Here is a 16,382-nt window from a genome sequence, read left to right as displayed (position 1 = left end):
GTAATAAACAGTATCCTTTGTCTTCGGGTATCGTTGCAGATTAAACAAGTATGAGTGTGATATGCTGGTGGACCAGCCCCTCCCCCTCCCAGCCCCCGACCTCTCCGTCAGCAAATCAAACGAAGGAAATTAAGAAATCAAATTCGTGTACGGCATGAGATATGTTATTCGGGGTGGTTTCCCAAGTAAGTTATGCTGGTGGTATTCCCAATGATCAATAATAAACCTATAGTCCTGCTCGGAAGCTGCCAGTCAACTACCCGGTCTTGCTTACAGTTAACTTTCCTTTATGACATGGGTATGCGATCTGTACAAGCCGCTATGGTTTGATCATGGGTATGCGGTCCGTAATAGCCGCTATGGTTTGATCATGGGTATGCGATCCGTAATCAGGGACGTAGCCAGGGGGGAGCAGAGGGAGCGTCGATTTTTTTTTAAACTGTCGTTTTTTTAGCATGGTATTTTGTCAGTGCTCTTTTGATATTGAATACTCGTCAGCTCCGTCGACAACGTTCGTTCAATGAGTCGTCCTAAGTTGTTGCACGAACAGCATGTTATGAAGCTAAGCTAGCAATCGTACGTGATACGCACTTCCTACAAATAATTATTTCACTGCTAATACACTGCGATAACGATATTTGTGTTTAGGCCACTGCACATCTGGCTGTATTACAAAATATGAAAGTTTATATTGTCCATCAGTTAAGGTCGTCAAATGTATTAAAGTACAGACATTGGACAATAAACAAGAATCATCCTACTGGAAAACTTGTAAAAGAGCACTATGTTTGTCTTTCTGATATATTATGTAAAAGAACATGTAAAAGAATTTACACAGGAAACAAAATCTGCTGATAATGATATCATATGATCAGGGCGTAACCAGTATGTAGCACGATAGTTTCATTCAACACTCTACCCGCCGAAAAAGACTATAGGATCCGATCTTGTCAGTTTTTTAACATGTAGTTAAGAACCCGTTTACGCAGATAATATTTCAGTTGAGAAAACACTTGAGAAATTTGCATCAGATGGCAATCGTCAGATAGCTCTCGCCTTCTCTTATTAGGCTAACTTAAACATTTACTAGCTATACAGTTGTATCAAAGACATTTCTGGACTATCTTTGTATCTACAAGTATCAGAAGTTGAAAAGTAAGACTACTCTGTACATGTACCTTCAAGGACGGCGGAACCGGGGGGCACAGGGGGCAAGTGCCCCCCCACTTTTCCTCAGGTTAAAAATGTGCCCTTTTTCTACATAATACTTGTACTCTTGATCACCTTATTAGGTCAGCGATATTTCAGTAAGAGATCTAATCCTAATTTAGAACTATCAGGGGCGTAGCCAGTATGTAGCACTGTAGGCCCGGGCCTACACTTTTTTTGGCCAAGTTATCTTTTTTATTAAAACACCCATAATTCAAATCCATAAGCTTGCTGGACGAGTTTAAGAGTCTAGACAGGAAAAACTATTGAAATGAACGTAGCAAGATTATGGCTCATAGTGACCTATTCTTCTGTCATCTAGGCTGTCATTCATATCGCGTGCCGTTTCATTCAATACTCTACCCGCCGAAAAAGACTAGGATACGCTCTTGTTAGTTTTTTAACATCTACTTAAGAACCCGTTTACGCAGATAAAATTTCAGTTGAGAATATTCCACAGTCAAATAAGCCTATCGTTGATTAACAGACTTTATATGTATAGAGCTGCAGCACTTTGTTGCCTGTTGTTGTCGCGATCGGCGTTCCAAGTTCCAAAACAGCCTTTTCGATAAACATTTACTAGCTACAGTTGTATCAAAGACAATTACTGGCTATGGTTGTATCAAAGACATTTCTGGCCTATCTTTGTATCTACAAGTATCAGAAGTTGAAAAGTAAGACTACTAAGACGGGGGGGGGGGGGGGGCGTTGATGGAGTGATGTGTATACGCAAATAAGATAATACAATAAGATTTATAAAGGGAACTAAATATCAGGCTGCATCAGTCCAATCGAATTTCTGCAAAGTGCCCTTTGACGTCGGTGCCCCCCCCCCCCAGATTAAAAGTGCTTCCGCCGCCCTTGTGTACCTTGCTAATTTTAATACATTATGTATTATTGAATTACGTACTATTTTAACTCGTTTGTTTTTTGGGTTTAAAAGTGATATTGAATGTCTCAAGTTGTCTCAAGTGTCTCAAGTAAGCAAGAGGCCAGGGAACCAGAATGAACATTCGGGAAGGGCCGTTTCCGGCCATCTGGGGGGTTTGTAAAACCGAAAATTTTCTTGTACGCTCCGCGCCAACCGATGGTGGCGCTCCGGTCAGATAGTCGTGCCTACAACTTTGAAAATCCATATCAATCGCAAAAAGTGCTCCCCCCCCCCTTCAAATTCCTGGCTACGTTGCTGTCCGTAATAGCCGCTATGGTTTGATCTCTTCAGTGATCACCATTTCACGTGATCGTCATCAGTAATTATCTACAAGATGGCGTACTGATCGGTCACCTGGACATGGACTGGTAATATTAACCATGTGATCATATAGTGAATTATAGCTATATAGAACCACGCATACAAACCCCTCCCCCCCTCCCCCCTCACAAAATCACAGGTTCATGGTTTATCAAGAATAAGAAAAAAACGAAACAATATGATTTCCTCCGATCCTTCTTTGTTGGCTCACAGCATTTATCAATGTAATTATTCATTTTTGCTTAAAATATATAGGCATATATATATATATATATATATATATATATATTAGATATATATATATATAAACGTAATGAGAAGGAAATTCCAGAACAGTGAAAAACTTCCAGCCTCCACCGGGATTCGAACCCGGGCCTCTCGCTTTATATGCGGACACCCTAACCACTAGGCTATGGACGCAGATTGTATGTCCAGAGGTTCGAAACCGGTAAGGAAGGGTCGTAATTCCACTGTAGGCGTTTGTCACCTGTATCGAACAATACTAGTTCTGTTTTGGTGACATATTTCCCTTACTCTAGAGATCAAACATGATTCTAACCAACTCGAAATCATTTGTGATTCCTAAAGCCAGATCTTGAAAGAGATACTTTGAACAGACAAGAAAAATAGCAGAAACAATTTGGAAGGAGAAAAGCACATGGGAAACACTGGTTCTACTCCTAATGCACATGGTTGGCATGTCATATACATTTTTGAGTAGTCGAATGAGAACTTTATTTATGAATACATAAAACATGCATACGTGTGTTTCTTATACGTTATCTGCCGTGCAAGCAGTTATTTTCGTTATAGATATATTTTCATTTATGTTTTTACTTAAAGCCAACTTACGTTACCCTTATTAACATAATGGTACTAACCTAATGGGCATCAGGTACGTGGGTTATTGTGCAAAGGGGTTAACAATTTCTGTCTTAAAACACAACATATATGTTAACATCAAAATACATGATATTAACTACATAATATTATCAACATTAACTAATTTAATAGTACTCGGAAGTACAAATTTAATATTCCTTTGATAATTTAATTCTACGTGTTGAATGAGTTTTCCGAGCTGACATTGACAAACAGTGCAGACCCTACGATTTTAGTAATAACAACCTTTCTATAAGAAATGATGGTTCAGCCTTTGCTGACAAGATAACGAAGTCTTCGGCTTTGAGTACAGCGTTTCTGTATGTTGCCGTATAGTATGAATACGCGGCGGCTCCCTCACAATTTGTCGGTTAGAGTGATGACTCTATAGTTTTCTTTTTCGGAACCAAATATGACAGCCATAGGGTGTTTAAAGTATTCAGTATTGGCCCCAAATATTTGTTCGCTACTTTTTAAAGCACTTTCCTAGAGTCTCTGATCCTTCAAGTTACTTCCAACCATTCAGGAGTACCATGGAGCTGTTTATAGCTCCATGGGAGTACTAAAGGCATTGAAGACTCTCACCAAACCGCGTGCGGCCATCTGAAAAAGTTAACTTTCCGTTGCTTCCAAGTGACGTTTTGTTCGTGTCGCTACAAAATGCAGACAGTACAGTAACGAAACGTGATACCTTGTTATCTTTAGCTGGAATTGAGATGTCCATCTCTGTATTGTTTGTACAATGTGCTGTGGGTATTGACCGCAGCTGTATGTACTGACTGTACACTAGTGTCTAATTACCGATGGTAGCAAGCTGTGTGTGTATTTTATGTGGTGTCTAACACTTCTGTTACACCTCATTCGAAACTAGGTCAGATTACCGACATGAGACGTTTCTTTTTGCGCGAGTCTTCACACCCTTTAAAATAGATCAAAGTGATATTTTTAAGGTTGAAGTCTTAGACGGTCAAGGTTGAACTAAGCCACGAGTAGCGCTAGGACCGTATCCGCCTCTTGTTTGTCCAAATCCGCAAAGCAACATATGGCCCGCGAAATAGGTGCTCGGAACATCTGTATTTCTGATTTTACAAATGTATATACGTAAGGTAAGTTACTAGACTACACAGAGATCTGTTAATTTCATATACACATGAGGGATGTCTTCAATCCTGTTTGTGCCGATAATAACAAGTTTAAATAAGTTGTATTCTGGTGTAGTCTACCTATAGACTGGAGTGAAAGGGAGAGTATTTAGATGTTTGTCCAATAAGTTTTTAAGGCTTCTCATTGAATGTGACCCGGTTGAGCACTAGAAACTTTGATATGAAAATGAAACTAGTGCATTTCATAATGCTTTAAGTATGCAGTTAGGCTCCATGTGTGTTGTCTTACAACTGGCTTAAGTATAGTGAATTGAATATTGAAGAAAAGTATTAGTTACTATTCAAAGACAAGTGAGCGAGAGGTGGAGAGAGAGAGGGGGGGGGGGGGGGTGTGGGACTGAAAAAGATATTAGGTCAACCAGTCATCATAACAATAATGATAATTAAAAACTATATATTTTATCAATGGTAAGTTGAGAAATATGCTTACATCATAAGGGGACGAAAACTTGCCTTATTTTTTATTTACATTATCTTTGAAATTTTAATTAATATTTTCATAATCTCAACTAAAAGTCTCCGAAGAAACTACTAGATGCATCACGTATAGGCTGTTCTTAAGTTAGACATGCACAATTTTAACCATTGCAAAATTCTGAGGTAAAATTCTGTGAGCTTTCTTGTAGTGAGTAAGCCAACGCTATGACTAACACCGCTCGCAAATTGACTGGATTCTATTATCAACACCCCTTTAGTTCCCCCGTCGATACTACGCTTCAAAAAACAGTTAAAATATAGGACTCAACACGCACAATGGCACCGCTCTCGTCCGTACATAATGAGACACGTTTATAGAATAGTATTCTCACTCAACCACAGCTAACCGTGGAAGTAGCAGTTGCACATAATGATACAGTTACTGTTTTTTACGCAGCGGCCTTTTATTACACAAGAGACTTTATCACCAACTCAACTCACGCTTTAAATAATATTACAATACTGGCGTTCTATACGATTTTCGTGATATCGTAGGCAGGATGTGTCTGTATATGTTAAGTTCGAACACCACACAGCGAGACCATATAAGCAAAATTAGTCACTTTATCAACGACCGCAAACTACAACACAGGTAAGATTTCATTTTTTCGTAATTGTGATTCTTGCCGCATAATGTACACCACTTAACAATAACAAGCCGTTGCTTCATGGTATCTGGCATTGACAATGCTTGTGCAGGTTATACACGGCTAGGGGTTTCTTATTTTACGGAACGTTAGTTACAGTACAGGATCGCCATGTTGAATGAATATAAAGAGTCTGTGGTTTGTGGAGATTGCGGAGCTAGAATAAAGTTTATCGAATACTATAACATGGATCAGTGACTTTCGCCTGCGGGATCGGTCTGAAGGTTGAATGACAGAGTAAAGGTTAGTTAAAAAATTTATATAGGCACAATGATAGCGCACGATGGATACAATATTCTGTCTTTCTAGTTTGAAAGGCGTAGAAAATGCAGTTTCTTTGCTATAGCCTTCGTACCAACAAGTACACACAAGAAAGCAAAGAAAAAAACAGCGAAACAAAATGAAACAAGCAACAAACAATAAACACAAACAAAAGTAACCAAGTTCATCAGTGCAATTAAGTTGCGGAGAAATTTGCATCACAGAATACGTTAAAGGAGGCATCGTTTGGATGGGTTTGATCGATCGAGGCAAGACCCATTATTATGTTGAACACACTTTGTACTTACGTTCTTGTAAATGTAAGTTTATTATATTTACTTTGATATGTGCTTAGTGTAGTGGGGGAGGTGGATTGGGGAGGTTGGGCTACGCGGTTATTGAACAGTGTGTTTATTGTCTTTCGATTTTACAGACCGTGAAAATAGACGCTTGTGTTTTACATTGTTTAGGAAATAGTATAAAACACAGTAATTAACGCAATAAATTATCACAAAAACATGTTAGCAAGATGCTTTGAGGGGGGCCATAGGCCTAGTCGGCGTCGTTAGCCAGGCCTAACCGAACCATTCACTCCAACACGAAATTGAAGCCAATCGAAATATTAATTGACCCTACCAATAGCTGGAAGTCATGGAGTCCGTGTTTACCTTTAGGCTAGTTACTATCCCGCTGGGTCCAATAACTGTCGTAATATAGCCTACGTTTTTTCCTCACTATATCCTCAGTAGGCCTTTGGCCTACGGGAAGATTATCACTTCAGAGCTACTCCTTGAAGAAATATATATACAGCGAACAAACAATAGGTCATGGTTGCGGTGACTTCCGAACGAGTTTTCAGTTGAGATGGGTAAATTTTGTCTGGAGATCCCAGGGGGCTATAAAAATACTTTCATATTCGTGCGGCGTTATTTTAATGGTCGCCAAGAGACTCAAGGAAAAAAAAAGTTAGGGAAAATCAATTTCCAAGTACATAGTTGCCATAGCAATGTACGCATTAAAGTAATACCGCGTCCAATTCCGAAGCCGTTCGTCACGGTGCCACATGCACTGCTCAAGACGTGCATTGGGATTGGGTATTATCCTTACAAAGTAAACTAGGCCTATATTAGCCTCATGTCGTGGTGCAGGCGGACACTGCCCAATAACAAATAGCTAATTTTTGAGCATGTTTCAACCTACTTACAAGCTGGTTACTGATACTATACGGTCGTCTTTACCAGTAGGGAATGCCTATAGCTTCTTTATAGACGTTTTGACAGAGAAAAATAGTAGGGAAATAAATTCTTGTTTAACCTATATGTGTCATCGTTTCGTTCGTCATGTTTTCAACAAAGGCATTGTCATTAGTATTATTGTACCATTCCGGATGTTTATAGTACGCTCAAAAAAGAAAAAAGAAAAGAATGGTGAACACACACCGAAATTAAAGGTCACGCGTGAAATGATGAATGAACTTCTTTGTGAATGCATTTGTTTACTTTCACCGTTGTGGCATGTATGTATATGTACGTAATACGTATACTATATGTAAGCAATTATATTGAACTTTTATCTAATTACCTATGATATGCAATGCATAGGGTTGCCCTACACAGGATAGTATGCGATTAAGTCCTGTATATATCAGGATAAGTTATCAAACGTAATTCATAGCGTACAATCACACACATGGTAGGCCTGCCTATACATTCAACCAGGGATCTGATGCTATAGCTGCAGAGACCCCTGATACAATCTCTCCCTTCGCTTGGCCTATGCTAAGCGCACGTAACCTGCACGTACAGTACTGCTGGTATTAAATATCATACTTTGTCATTTACGTTTGACAAACCTGTCTCGTTAGAATTTAAATTGCAGATTATTGTATCAAGTTTCAAGCCACATGCAGAGCCTGTCAAGTGACTTGGATACCGAAGCTTATTGATACTGTAAATTCCTATAAAGTACAAGTTCATTTGAGACTGATGACGTCAATGACTGAATTTCTTTTGGATGACAGAAAACGTGCATGAAAACCATGATATTCAATGTTTGGGTATGGAGACCCCCCACCCCCACAGTTGTCACCTTGATAATCTTAGCAACCCTCCAGTGGAGGTTACTTTGGGCTGAGAAAGGGGTGTAGCGGGAGGAGGTATACCCCCCTCACATTTGAAAATTTTGTTATATGATAAAGGCCGGTTCCTGTGTTGCAAAGAGAGTGTTGTGTTTTGCAACTTTGGAAGTAGGCCAATGTTCAAAGGTGTTTTTTTTTACTTTCACTTTTTGTTCCTACAAATATCGCATTTTTACCCCCGAAATACCCGGAGTCATAAAAGACCTGCTAAATTAAGTTTGATGTGACTTGTTTGTATGTTAGCGTATAGCATATATGCTTTACCCTTTACAATTTCCCCATTGCGTTACACTTACGTATATATGTTGCAATGATGCAATTGTCATAATGATGAGGTCTAAGTACATTCCTGCGGACGCTTTCGCCAGATAAAGGTTATATGTTCTAGCTCACCCCCTCCCACAACCCCAATCAACCTGTTGATAAGTGACACGCGGAGTGTCCAATCGTTGCACCTAATGGTCTTCGTATTTAGCTGTGTCAGAACCTCTTGCATCACAGGAGTTTCCCACGCTGCTCTCTAAAGGCACACTGCTGTCTAGAATAAACCTTAGTTGCCTAATCTTCCACAATAGATAGATATACTGTATACTACTAATAATGTGCGTTAAAAGCTCCAGTGACATAAAGGAAAACAAATCCGTTTGGTAAGACGTCTAAAGCGCTTTTCCATTCATGGTCCATTTTCGGCAGATTAAAATCAGTACCACATGGGTACGCTGCTGCTGCCTGGAAGTAGGGTTAAAGGTCATCCTAATTACTACCACCCAAATATGTTGGAAAGTCAGATAAACATCATCTATGCTCAAATTTGAACAAGCATGTCACTGCCAACCTAAACTAGTTATCCACACTTAGATATTCAATTACCTATGTTATAACAATGGCTGGGACTAAGTTCGGGGATCTGACTTTAGTTACTCTATAGAAGAGTAAGGTTTAGAAAAGCAATTCTTCGAATGATAACATTTGTGGATAATGTCGATAATCTGTTAGGAATGTGGACCTCATGAGCATTACCACTCTGACTATAACAATCATGCATGGACTCGTTTGCTTTCGGTAGTACGTTATACACCCATACACACAGGAAGCTCCCTGCATGGTGCAACAGTGTTGCTCGGTTTTACGGTGTAGCTGTGGTGCTGAACGTTGTTGGTGTTGTGACGTAATGATGGTGCTGATCGAGGTATGATGTCATTCTTGTGTAACTGTGTGGTGTTGTAATGGTCCTTTTTTTTTGCGAGACCATATATTGTTGACGGAATAAACGAGTTTAAGTAAATCTGACACAGTTTAAACGGATTTACAAGGTTATCATGTTTGAACTTATGACTGGAATTAAGTCCTAGTTTATGTTATTATGTAATGGACATATAGTCTCACCTCACAGTTCCACACGTTGCATATAGTTCTACCGATAAATTTTTGCGTAAGTTAATGAACCATGGAGACTGATAAAGCAGGTATAGCTGAGGTGTTGTGATGCGGGTCATGGGGTGGGGGGTTGGACGGCTTAAAGGAGAAGGGGAGTGATATGGTGACGGCACATCCATCGGGTCGTTGTACGTTGACCATTATCTTATAATTAACTTTCGTTCACTTTTTGAAAGAGTGGGTTAGGAAACTGCATAACATACTCTCGAGTCTCCACATGAGAGTAGAACACAAAACTCATGGAAAAAAATAAAAGAGGAACAAAAAACGTTAACAATGCATTTGGACATTTACTACTTGCAAGTACTAAAAATAAAATATTAAAAAAGCAGAAAAAAACAAACAACAACAACAGCAACACAGATCTACAATTCCATTAGAAATTGTGTCTGCCTGCATCTTCCATTGAAACACGGTCATGGCTTATAGAGCTCTGTTTTAGTCTCCTCTTCTGAGTCTGCTGTTTTTTTCAGCCGTAGAAATACATGAGGCAAAATACATAGAAAATATGAGGATGTATATAGTATTATATATCTGCGACCAATAAATTCTAGCTCTATTTTGTAAGTTTGTAACTCTAATATTATTACGAAAAAACAATATAAAATGGTTACGTTAATAACGACTAATGGAATATTTTTTTACAATTAAGTTTCAGCCTGTAATTCCTCTAAAAGCAATGTCGCTTTAGTGCTTACACCTACAGTAGGAGGATATACTGTCCCTAACTACCGTATAATAACTGAAAGTGGATGATGTGCTCACGATAAAAAAAAAAAACTTAATAGCGATGATCTTAGAAGCATAGACTGTATGTTTTTCTTTCACAGCTTATACGTTTGAATTATTCGCTTGAATACATCTCAGGCTCAGCTGACAAGAAGTGTTATTTGGGCATTTCAATTATTCTTCAGTCGTTGAAAGGCTACCTCAGTGCCACAAAAGATTAAGATATAACTAAAAAAAAAACACATTTTTGTGCTTGAGTCCTTGGTGTAACTAATGATATGTCATGATTGAATACATCGTCTACGTACAACTTACGACATTCACGGACTGTAGTTGACGTGTATGGTAGCAGGGAGTTGTTCCGTAACAACTCCCTGATGATAGTTAGTACTTATAATGTATAAATGTCTGTTTCTAACTAGGAATATTAATAGGAGTACACCTGCAGCTTTCCGCACTGTTGGGTGCGCATTAAGCGTACACTGACAACCAGTTTATAAAGAAGCGAGGCCTGCAGGCGATCAATACGCTTATACATTACGTACAGAAAGGGCGTTAAGTATGAGACGCGGTAATTGCCAATAAACCCAAACTATGGACAATTCCTTTCTCAGATATTGGCCTGAAGAAATAAATAAATAAATAAATCGATGAGGGGGGGGGGGGAATAAAAGAAAAAGAGGAAACGTTACGAGTGATTTGGTGACGATACGGGTCTGCCAATTACTGTCATACTAACCTCGCCTTTCATGTCAAAACATATTTAATTATCAAAGTATCGATTTATTGAAGTTTTGAGTCGTAAATAGCAGTGCGTGTTTATGTAAAGATCTATACTGTGGCGTCATAACGATACACACACCACTATTGGTATCTTCGCTCGCAGTACTTATTCTATATATACTATGACATATACACAGCTATGTACAAATATCTGGGAAGTTCACGCTGATGTTACTTTTCGTTTTTATTGTGATGTGTCATGTACGCTAACGATCATCCAGGACCGTGTAGCCGTCCACCGAATTCATGCTATTACACTAATTAAGCCGTTGTATGCCAATCACGTTTTCGGTAGTGTTAATGACCAACTTAAGTGATAAATGGTCCTTGTTCCTTAATTGCATATAATTATGTTAGACAGCAAGATATATAATGGAGGATACCATGCAAAAGAAAATATATACCACAATCATAACAATTGCTTTCTATAAACTATTTTTATATATTATACCCATTTCATTTTTGCAGTTATTTTCTTCTTCATTCGACAGAGTTTTTCATGGATAGATGCTTTGGTCTGATCTTCTCGCAGTGTGGATAGTTTCAATGTAACGCAATCTTTCGAGACTTTCGGCGAATAATTATATACGCCACTTACAGGCATCGGTTACAACGTTCAACCAAGGGAAGGCCACAGATCACATAGTATAAAAGGAAGTTGCATGTGCTACTAACTTCCATCGGCAGACTTTCGCCTTTCGACTGCAAGGCGCGGAGCTGTTCGGGGTCGGATTTCATGGCTAACATTTTCGTGTTTGGTCACATGATTGTACAACGGAAGTGACTGACGTGAGTAAAACATGGATACTGAAACGTGTACAGGTAAGCAGGGCCCGTTCAAGTGCGGAGGGATGATGTTACAATACGACAGTGGACCTGGGATTATTAAACAAGCGTTCTGTACGAGATGTTGCTCGGAATGGATTATTTCCGTCTACGGTGATGGTTGCGCCAAGTTTGAAAAAAGATCGCCTTGTCCAATATCAATGCCAAAGACCCTGCTGCCCGTAAAAGATAGGAATGAGCTACAAAAGGGGGATCATATAACTTGGGACCAAGGATCAACAATACACCATGGAATTGTGGGTAAACTTGTCGGCACAAATGAGGTCCGAGTGTTCTACATTAATCCCAATGGAAAGAAGGAAATCACCAAAACGACATTGGATTTAACAAATATCGCCCTCTATTTGGTCGACTATTCCGCTTGTGAAGTCAGCGGAAATGACACTGTTGAGCAGATCATTCTGCGTGCGCGTTCACACTCAAAAAGAACTGGTACGTTTGCTTCAAGCCAACAATTTGCTGTTTTTTGTAAAACTGGTTACATTCCCAAATTTCAAATTGTTCAGTACCTTAGGGACGTTTATGGTGACGTTGTAGTGGTCTATCCTACAATGTTCTCTTTGGACTTCCTGACAAATGTGGCGATATTAATCTTTAATATTCTTTTATCTATCGTTATCGAGACAGTCGTTGAATGTGAGAATTGTAGCAGACGGCAGGAAACAACGTGTTCAATCAGACGATACTGGTTTCTAAGTGAAATATTTCTGGTAGTCCTGGAAGGGCTAGTCTGTCTATTTTACGTTATACATGAACTTTATGTTAATCGGGAAAATTCCGCCGAAGAGAGAGAATATCACACATTACGAACAAATCACTGGAGGGTCATACCGTACTGCACTGAGTATCTCTTTGGGGTCGCGTTGGCCTCCCTCAGTGTCTCGTGTAACTTACGTCGTACATTCTGCGTCATGTGGTGTAAGGTATGTATCGGGACGATATTTGGGGTCATTGGAAAAATCGGTGGACACATCTTAGGAAATATTATCCAAAAACGACTTCGTGACAGACACAGAAGACGTTACTTAGAGGTTAATCAATGACCTGATTGAATCAACGTTATCTCAGTTATTGAGCGCCGTTTTAGATCGCTAACGTGCTATTTCATGTTACAGTAAAAACCTGAGACATAAAACGGTAGCCTACAGCTTCGAGGATTTATGAGGCTGTTCGTCAAGATAACCCAAGTTTACTGACCTCCGGAGGTGACGTCACTTTAGACCATGGGCGTAACCAAGAATCAAGTCAAACATCTCCTATGGGTCACGGTTTTTTACCCTACATGTTCTGACATAGGCTTGTTCATACCCCGGATGGATCCGCGCCTGAGCCAACCAGTCATTTATGTCGGAGAATAGCCATTCAGCTCCCAGGATACATATAATGACTTGACATTTTAAGCAGACTTGGTTTACACTTCAGAGAAGATTAACTGTTAGCCTTTTCTTACCTGGTCCTTTCTTAGAGACACGTACGTAAAAGCTACTAGGATGTAGCAATAGCCATCCATAGAAACAATACTTCCATATAGTACTATAGTGTCGAACATCAAAACAGAAAGAAAGGAAAATGTGGATTTATAAAAGTGACTAACTTGGGATGTCGAAAACTTCCTTTAGACAGAATTGAATATATGATAATTTACAGTTTAAATGAAACAGTCTGTGTCTGGCTTATATGTTTATATCGTCACAGAATGACTTCTGTAGTTATCAAGATATTTACCGTTAATATATTGATTGCCTCTGTAATGGAAATTTGATGATAAAGTTCCATGTTCCAATCCTAGTTATATAACTTATGGATAATGTTTCCATTTGGTGTGTTGCATTATCAGCTATATAACTATGTCAAACATACTGGTTTTAGCTTCATTAGAAGGAACAGTAACACAAAGATTAAGGCCAACACCATGCATTTCTTATTTGGACAGAAATGAGCATTGATTTAACTCATGGACGTGTCATTTGTTTCTTGAAAGATTCGGTTTATCTGTCAAACTCATTTTCGTAAGTTCTTCTTTCGAGCTAATTAGTGGCTGTATGTTAACCTTGTTTGTCCACCTCTTCCGCTGACATAAGAGGCAGTTTCTCATTGGACAAGAAAAAGTATTAAAATGCAATATGCACTTAAAATTATTTGGACTGATCAGTCACATATCAAAATTTTGATTTTTTTTCCATTATTCATCCTTCAGCTGTTTTGCCTGTTAAACCAGGTTTGTTACATTATTGTATCTAGCTAACCATTTGCTCTGTATCGTGCACTCGATAAGGAATTCACAGCTGAATGTAGCTTTGGATGGTACCAATCATTACATATCTTCAAATGATCTCATATACCTCGTATTTTGTCTGTCTTGTATATGCAGCCAGTTCCAGTCTTACTGGTCGTATATGCTTATATATACATATATGTACATACAGTAAAGTTACCGGTGAGACTATACAGTATACACGAGGTTGTTTTAATATAACATTCCAAACCGACCATTTTCTTTATCCGTCCTTGGAGGGGTGTATATCAATTCTGTGTAGTCTACCGTTTAGCCATTTCTGTTTGAACTTCATGATATGAGAAAGTAGGCTAATTCCGGTTGTAAATTAGACAAATTCCGATATTAGACAATAACTTGAAAGTATTTGTGAAAATTTTCCTCGGTTGGCCAAACTGAAAAAAACGTCTCACTTTGGTCATAATTCTAAAATCCGCCCACACAGAGATTAAAATGTAGGGGCATAAGGTCACGTGACCGAGGCACTGCCCATTCATTGTTTAGTTCATATGGTGTCTATATGGTGTGTAATACTTTTAATTGTTTTATAGTACTTATTGTACTTGTACATATCCTCCCTGACAACGCACGGACATATGATAACTAGTGTACAGTATAGCCGAAAGAATAAATAAACAACTCCGATCGAAGACAGCTTCGAAAATCTCTTGCCTTTGTAACGTAGACATCTGAGTATTGCTGAAATATTTGATGACGTAGAATGTGACGACACGCTCGAGTCTACTAGCCACCGTCTTTCATCTGTTTGTGATATGTGTTTTATTTCATCACGTGTCATCTTTTACGTCTAAATTCTATACAGTGACTTAGTACAGTGTTTCTAACTTTGCTGTATTCATTTCATTAAGTGGTTTTTAACATTTGCCTTAAAATAGGCCTTTAATGTGTCAATTATGATATCATATTTCTTATTATTCTTATCATTAGTTAATTGTTTATTACGGACAGTTCTTTTCCTACATATTTTATAGACAAGCCTGGTTAAGCCTGTCTTTCAACCCTAACATCATCATCAAGCACTATATAATATTTAATAATTACTGCTAATTTTAATAATTACTAATAATTACTTTATGACATAAAATCATCAAACAGTAGACCCTATAGCTGTACTAAGTTCTTTGGTCTACTTGGTCATATCAATCGATTTATTTGGTGAAGTTTCACCTGTGACTGGTCCTTAACAGTCAGATAACACAAGTTTAAATCCAAATTGAAGTTATAAGTCATGCTGAGGAAATAGTCAATTCAGCTTTAAATAATGAGTTAATGACCATCGTTGTCTGAACTAATATTGAATGAACTAATGTGTATTTCATTTGTACAGTCTGTTGCATGTAATGATAGTCGTTGTCAATGAGAATTATGGGAAGTGGAGGAGAGATAGGAGGGGAGTGGGAGGGGAGGGGGGGGGGTGGGCGGTAAGGTGGCCTATAATAGTTTTCACCGTCCCACAATTCGTTCGTATTATGCTGGTTATTAGTTTTATTGCATACCAATACATTCGCATCTTATAAAGACAACCATTTTGTATGTGTTCAAAAGTATGCTATGTATCACGACGTTTGTACTATTAAAATATACAACAGTAAAAACATCAGGTTTATAATCGTCTTTCAAATATCACCCCCTCTCCCCACCCCTCAATCCCCATCCCCCTCTCTCACACTACCCAATCCGCATACCCTCGATACCTGTATACATTGCATGGAGTGTTCGGTTTCCTTACATGTTGACGTTGTTAAATCACTGCTAAGATAAATAATGACAACGATAACATATACAACAATTAATATTATCACAGTGTGATTTATTTTCTGTAGGAAGTTAACAGACAGGTTGTATATTATTTAGAAAAGATGAAATCCTTAAAAAAAATCTACTGGCTAAAAATCAAGTGTTCTCCAGTCTGTTAATGTCTAGAACACACATCATTTACTTTTACAGGCTTAGAAAAGCTGTCCAATAATATTTGCTGAAAATAGTAATAAGTAATATGCTACGGGCTTGTAATTGTATCTATAGGTTAGGAAAGCATGCAGTTTGTTTGGGACTGATGGTTTTTAACAGACTAACCATATGCTTACGTTCTTAATGTCTACCGGCAGAAGTGGTGCAAGTGCCTTTGTCTCTACAGGCAAATGGCAAAATATGCTGGTATTTACCTAGTAAACAGCCTGAGTTTCAAGGCTTACCATGGTAACCTACACTAAAGGAATCTATTTCACGGTACGTAAAATCAAAACATATCTCAAGCATATTG

The 16,382-nt window shown here is 38.5% G+C and overlaps 1 protein-coding gene across 3 annotated transcripts; it reads left to right on the top strand.

The window, feature by feature from the left end:
- The first annotated feature begins 5,265 nt into the window (after positions 1 to 5,265).
- Positions 5,266 to 15,506, top strand: LOC139955325 (uncharacterized). 3 transcript variants are annotated; one of them, XM_071955124.1, is made up of 2 exons: positions 5,266 to 5,575; positions 11,469 to 15,506. In XM_071955124.1, the coding sequence occupies exon 2, from the start codon at positions 11,778 to 11,780 to the stop codon at positions 12,864 to 12,866; it is 1,089 nt and encodes a 362-aa protein (XP_071811225.1). In that variant the 5' UTR covers positions 5,266 to 5,575; positions 11,469 to 11,777; the 3' UTR covers positions 12,867 to 15,506. The 3 variants fall into 3 exon arrangements, with proteins under 3 accessions (XP_071811225.1, XP_071811226.1, XP_071811227.1); XM_071955125.1 differs by lacking the exon at positions 5,266 to 5,575 and adding an exon at positions 5,588 to 5,873; XM_071955126.1 differs by lacking the exon at positions 5,266 to 5,575 and adding an exon at positions 9,084 to 9,217.
- The last annotated feature ends 876 nt before the right edge of the window (positions 15,507 to 16,382 follow it).

This window comes from Apostichopus japonicus, chromosome 2, assembly GCF_037975245.1.
Source record: "Apostichopus japonicus isolate 1M-3 chromosome 2, ASM3797524v1, whole genome shotgun sequence".
Classification (NCBI taxonomy): Eukaryota; Metazoa; Echinodermata; class Holothuroidea; order Aspidochirotida; family Stichopodidae; genus Apostichopus; species Apostichopus japonicus.
This window is presented reverse-complemented; position numbering and strand designations above follow the sequence as displayed.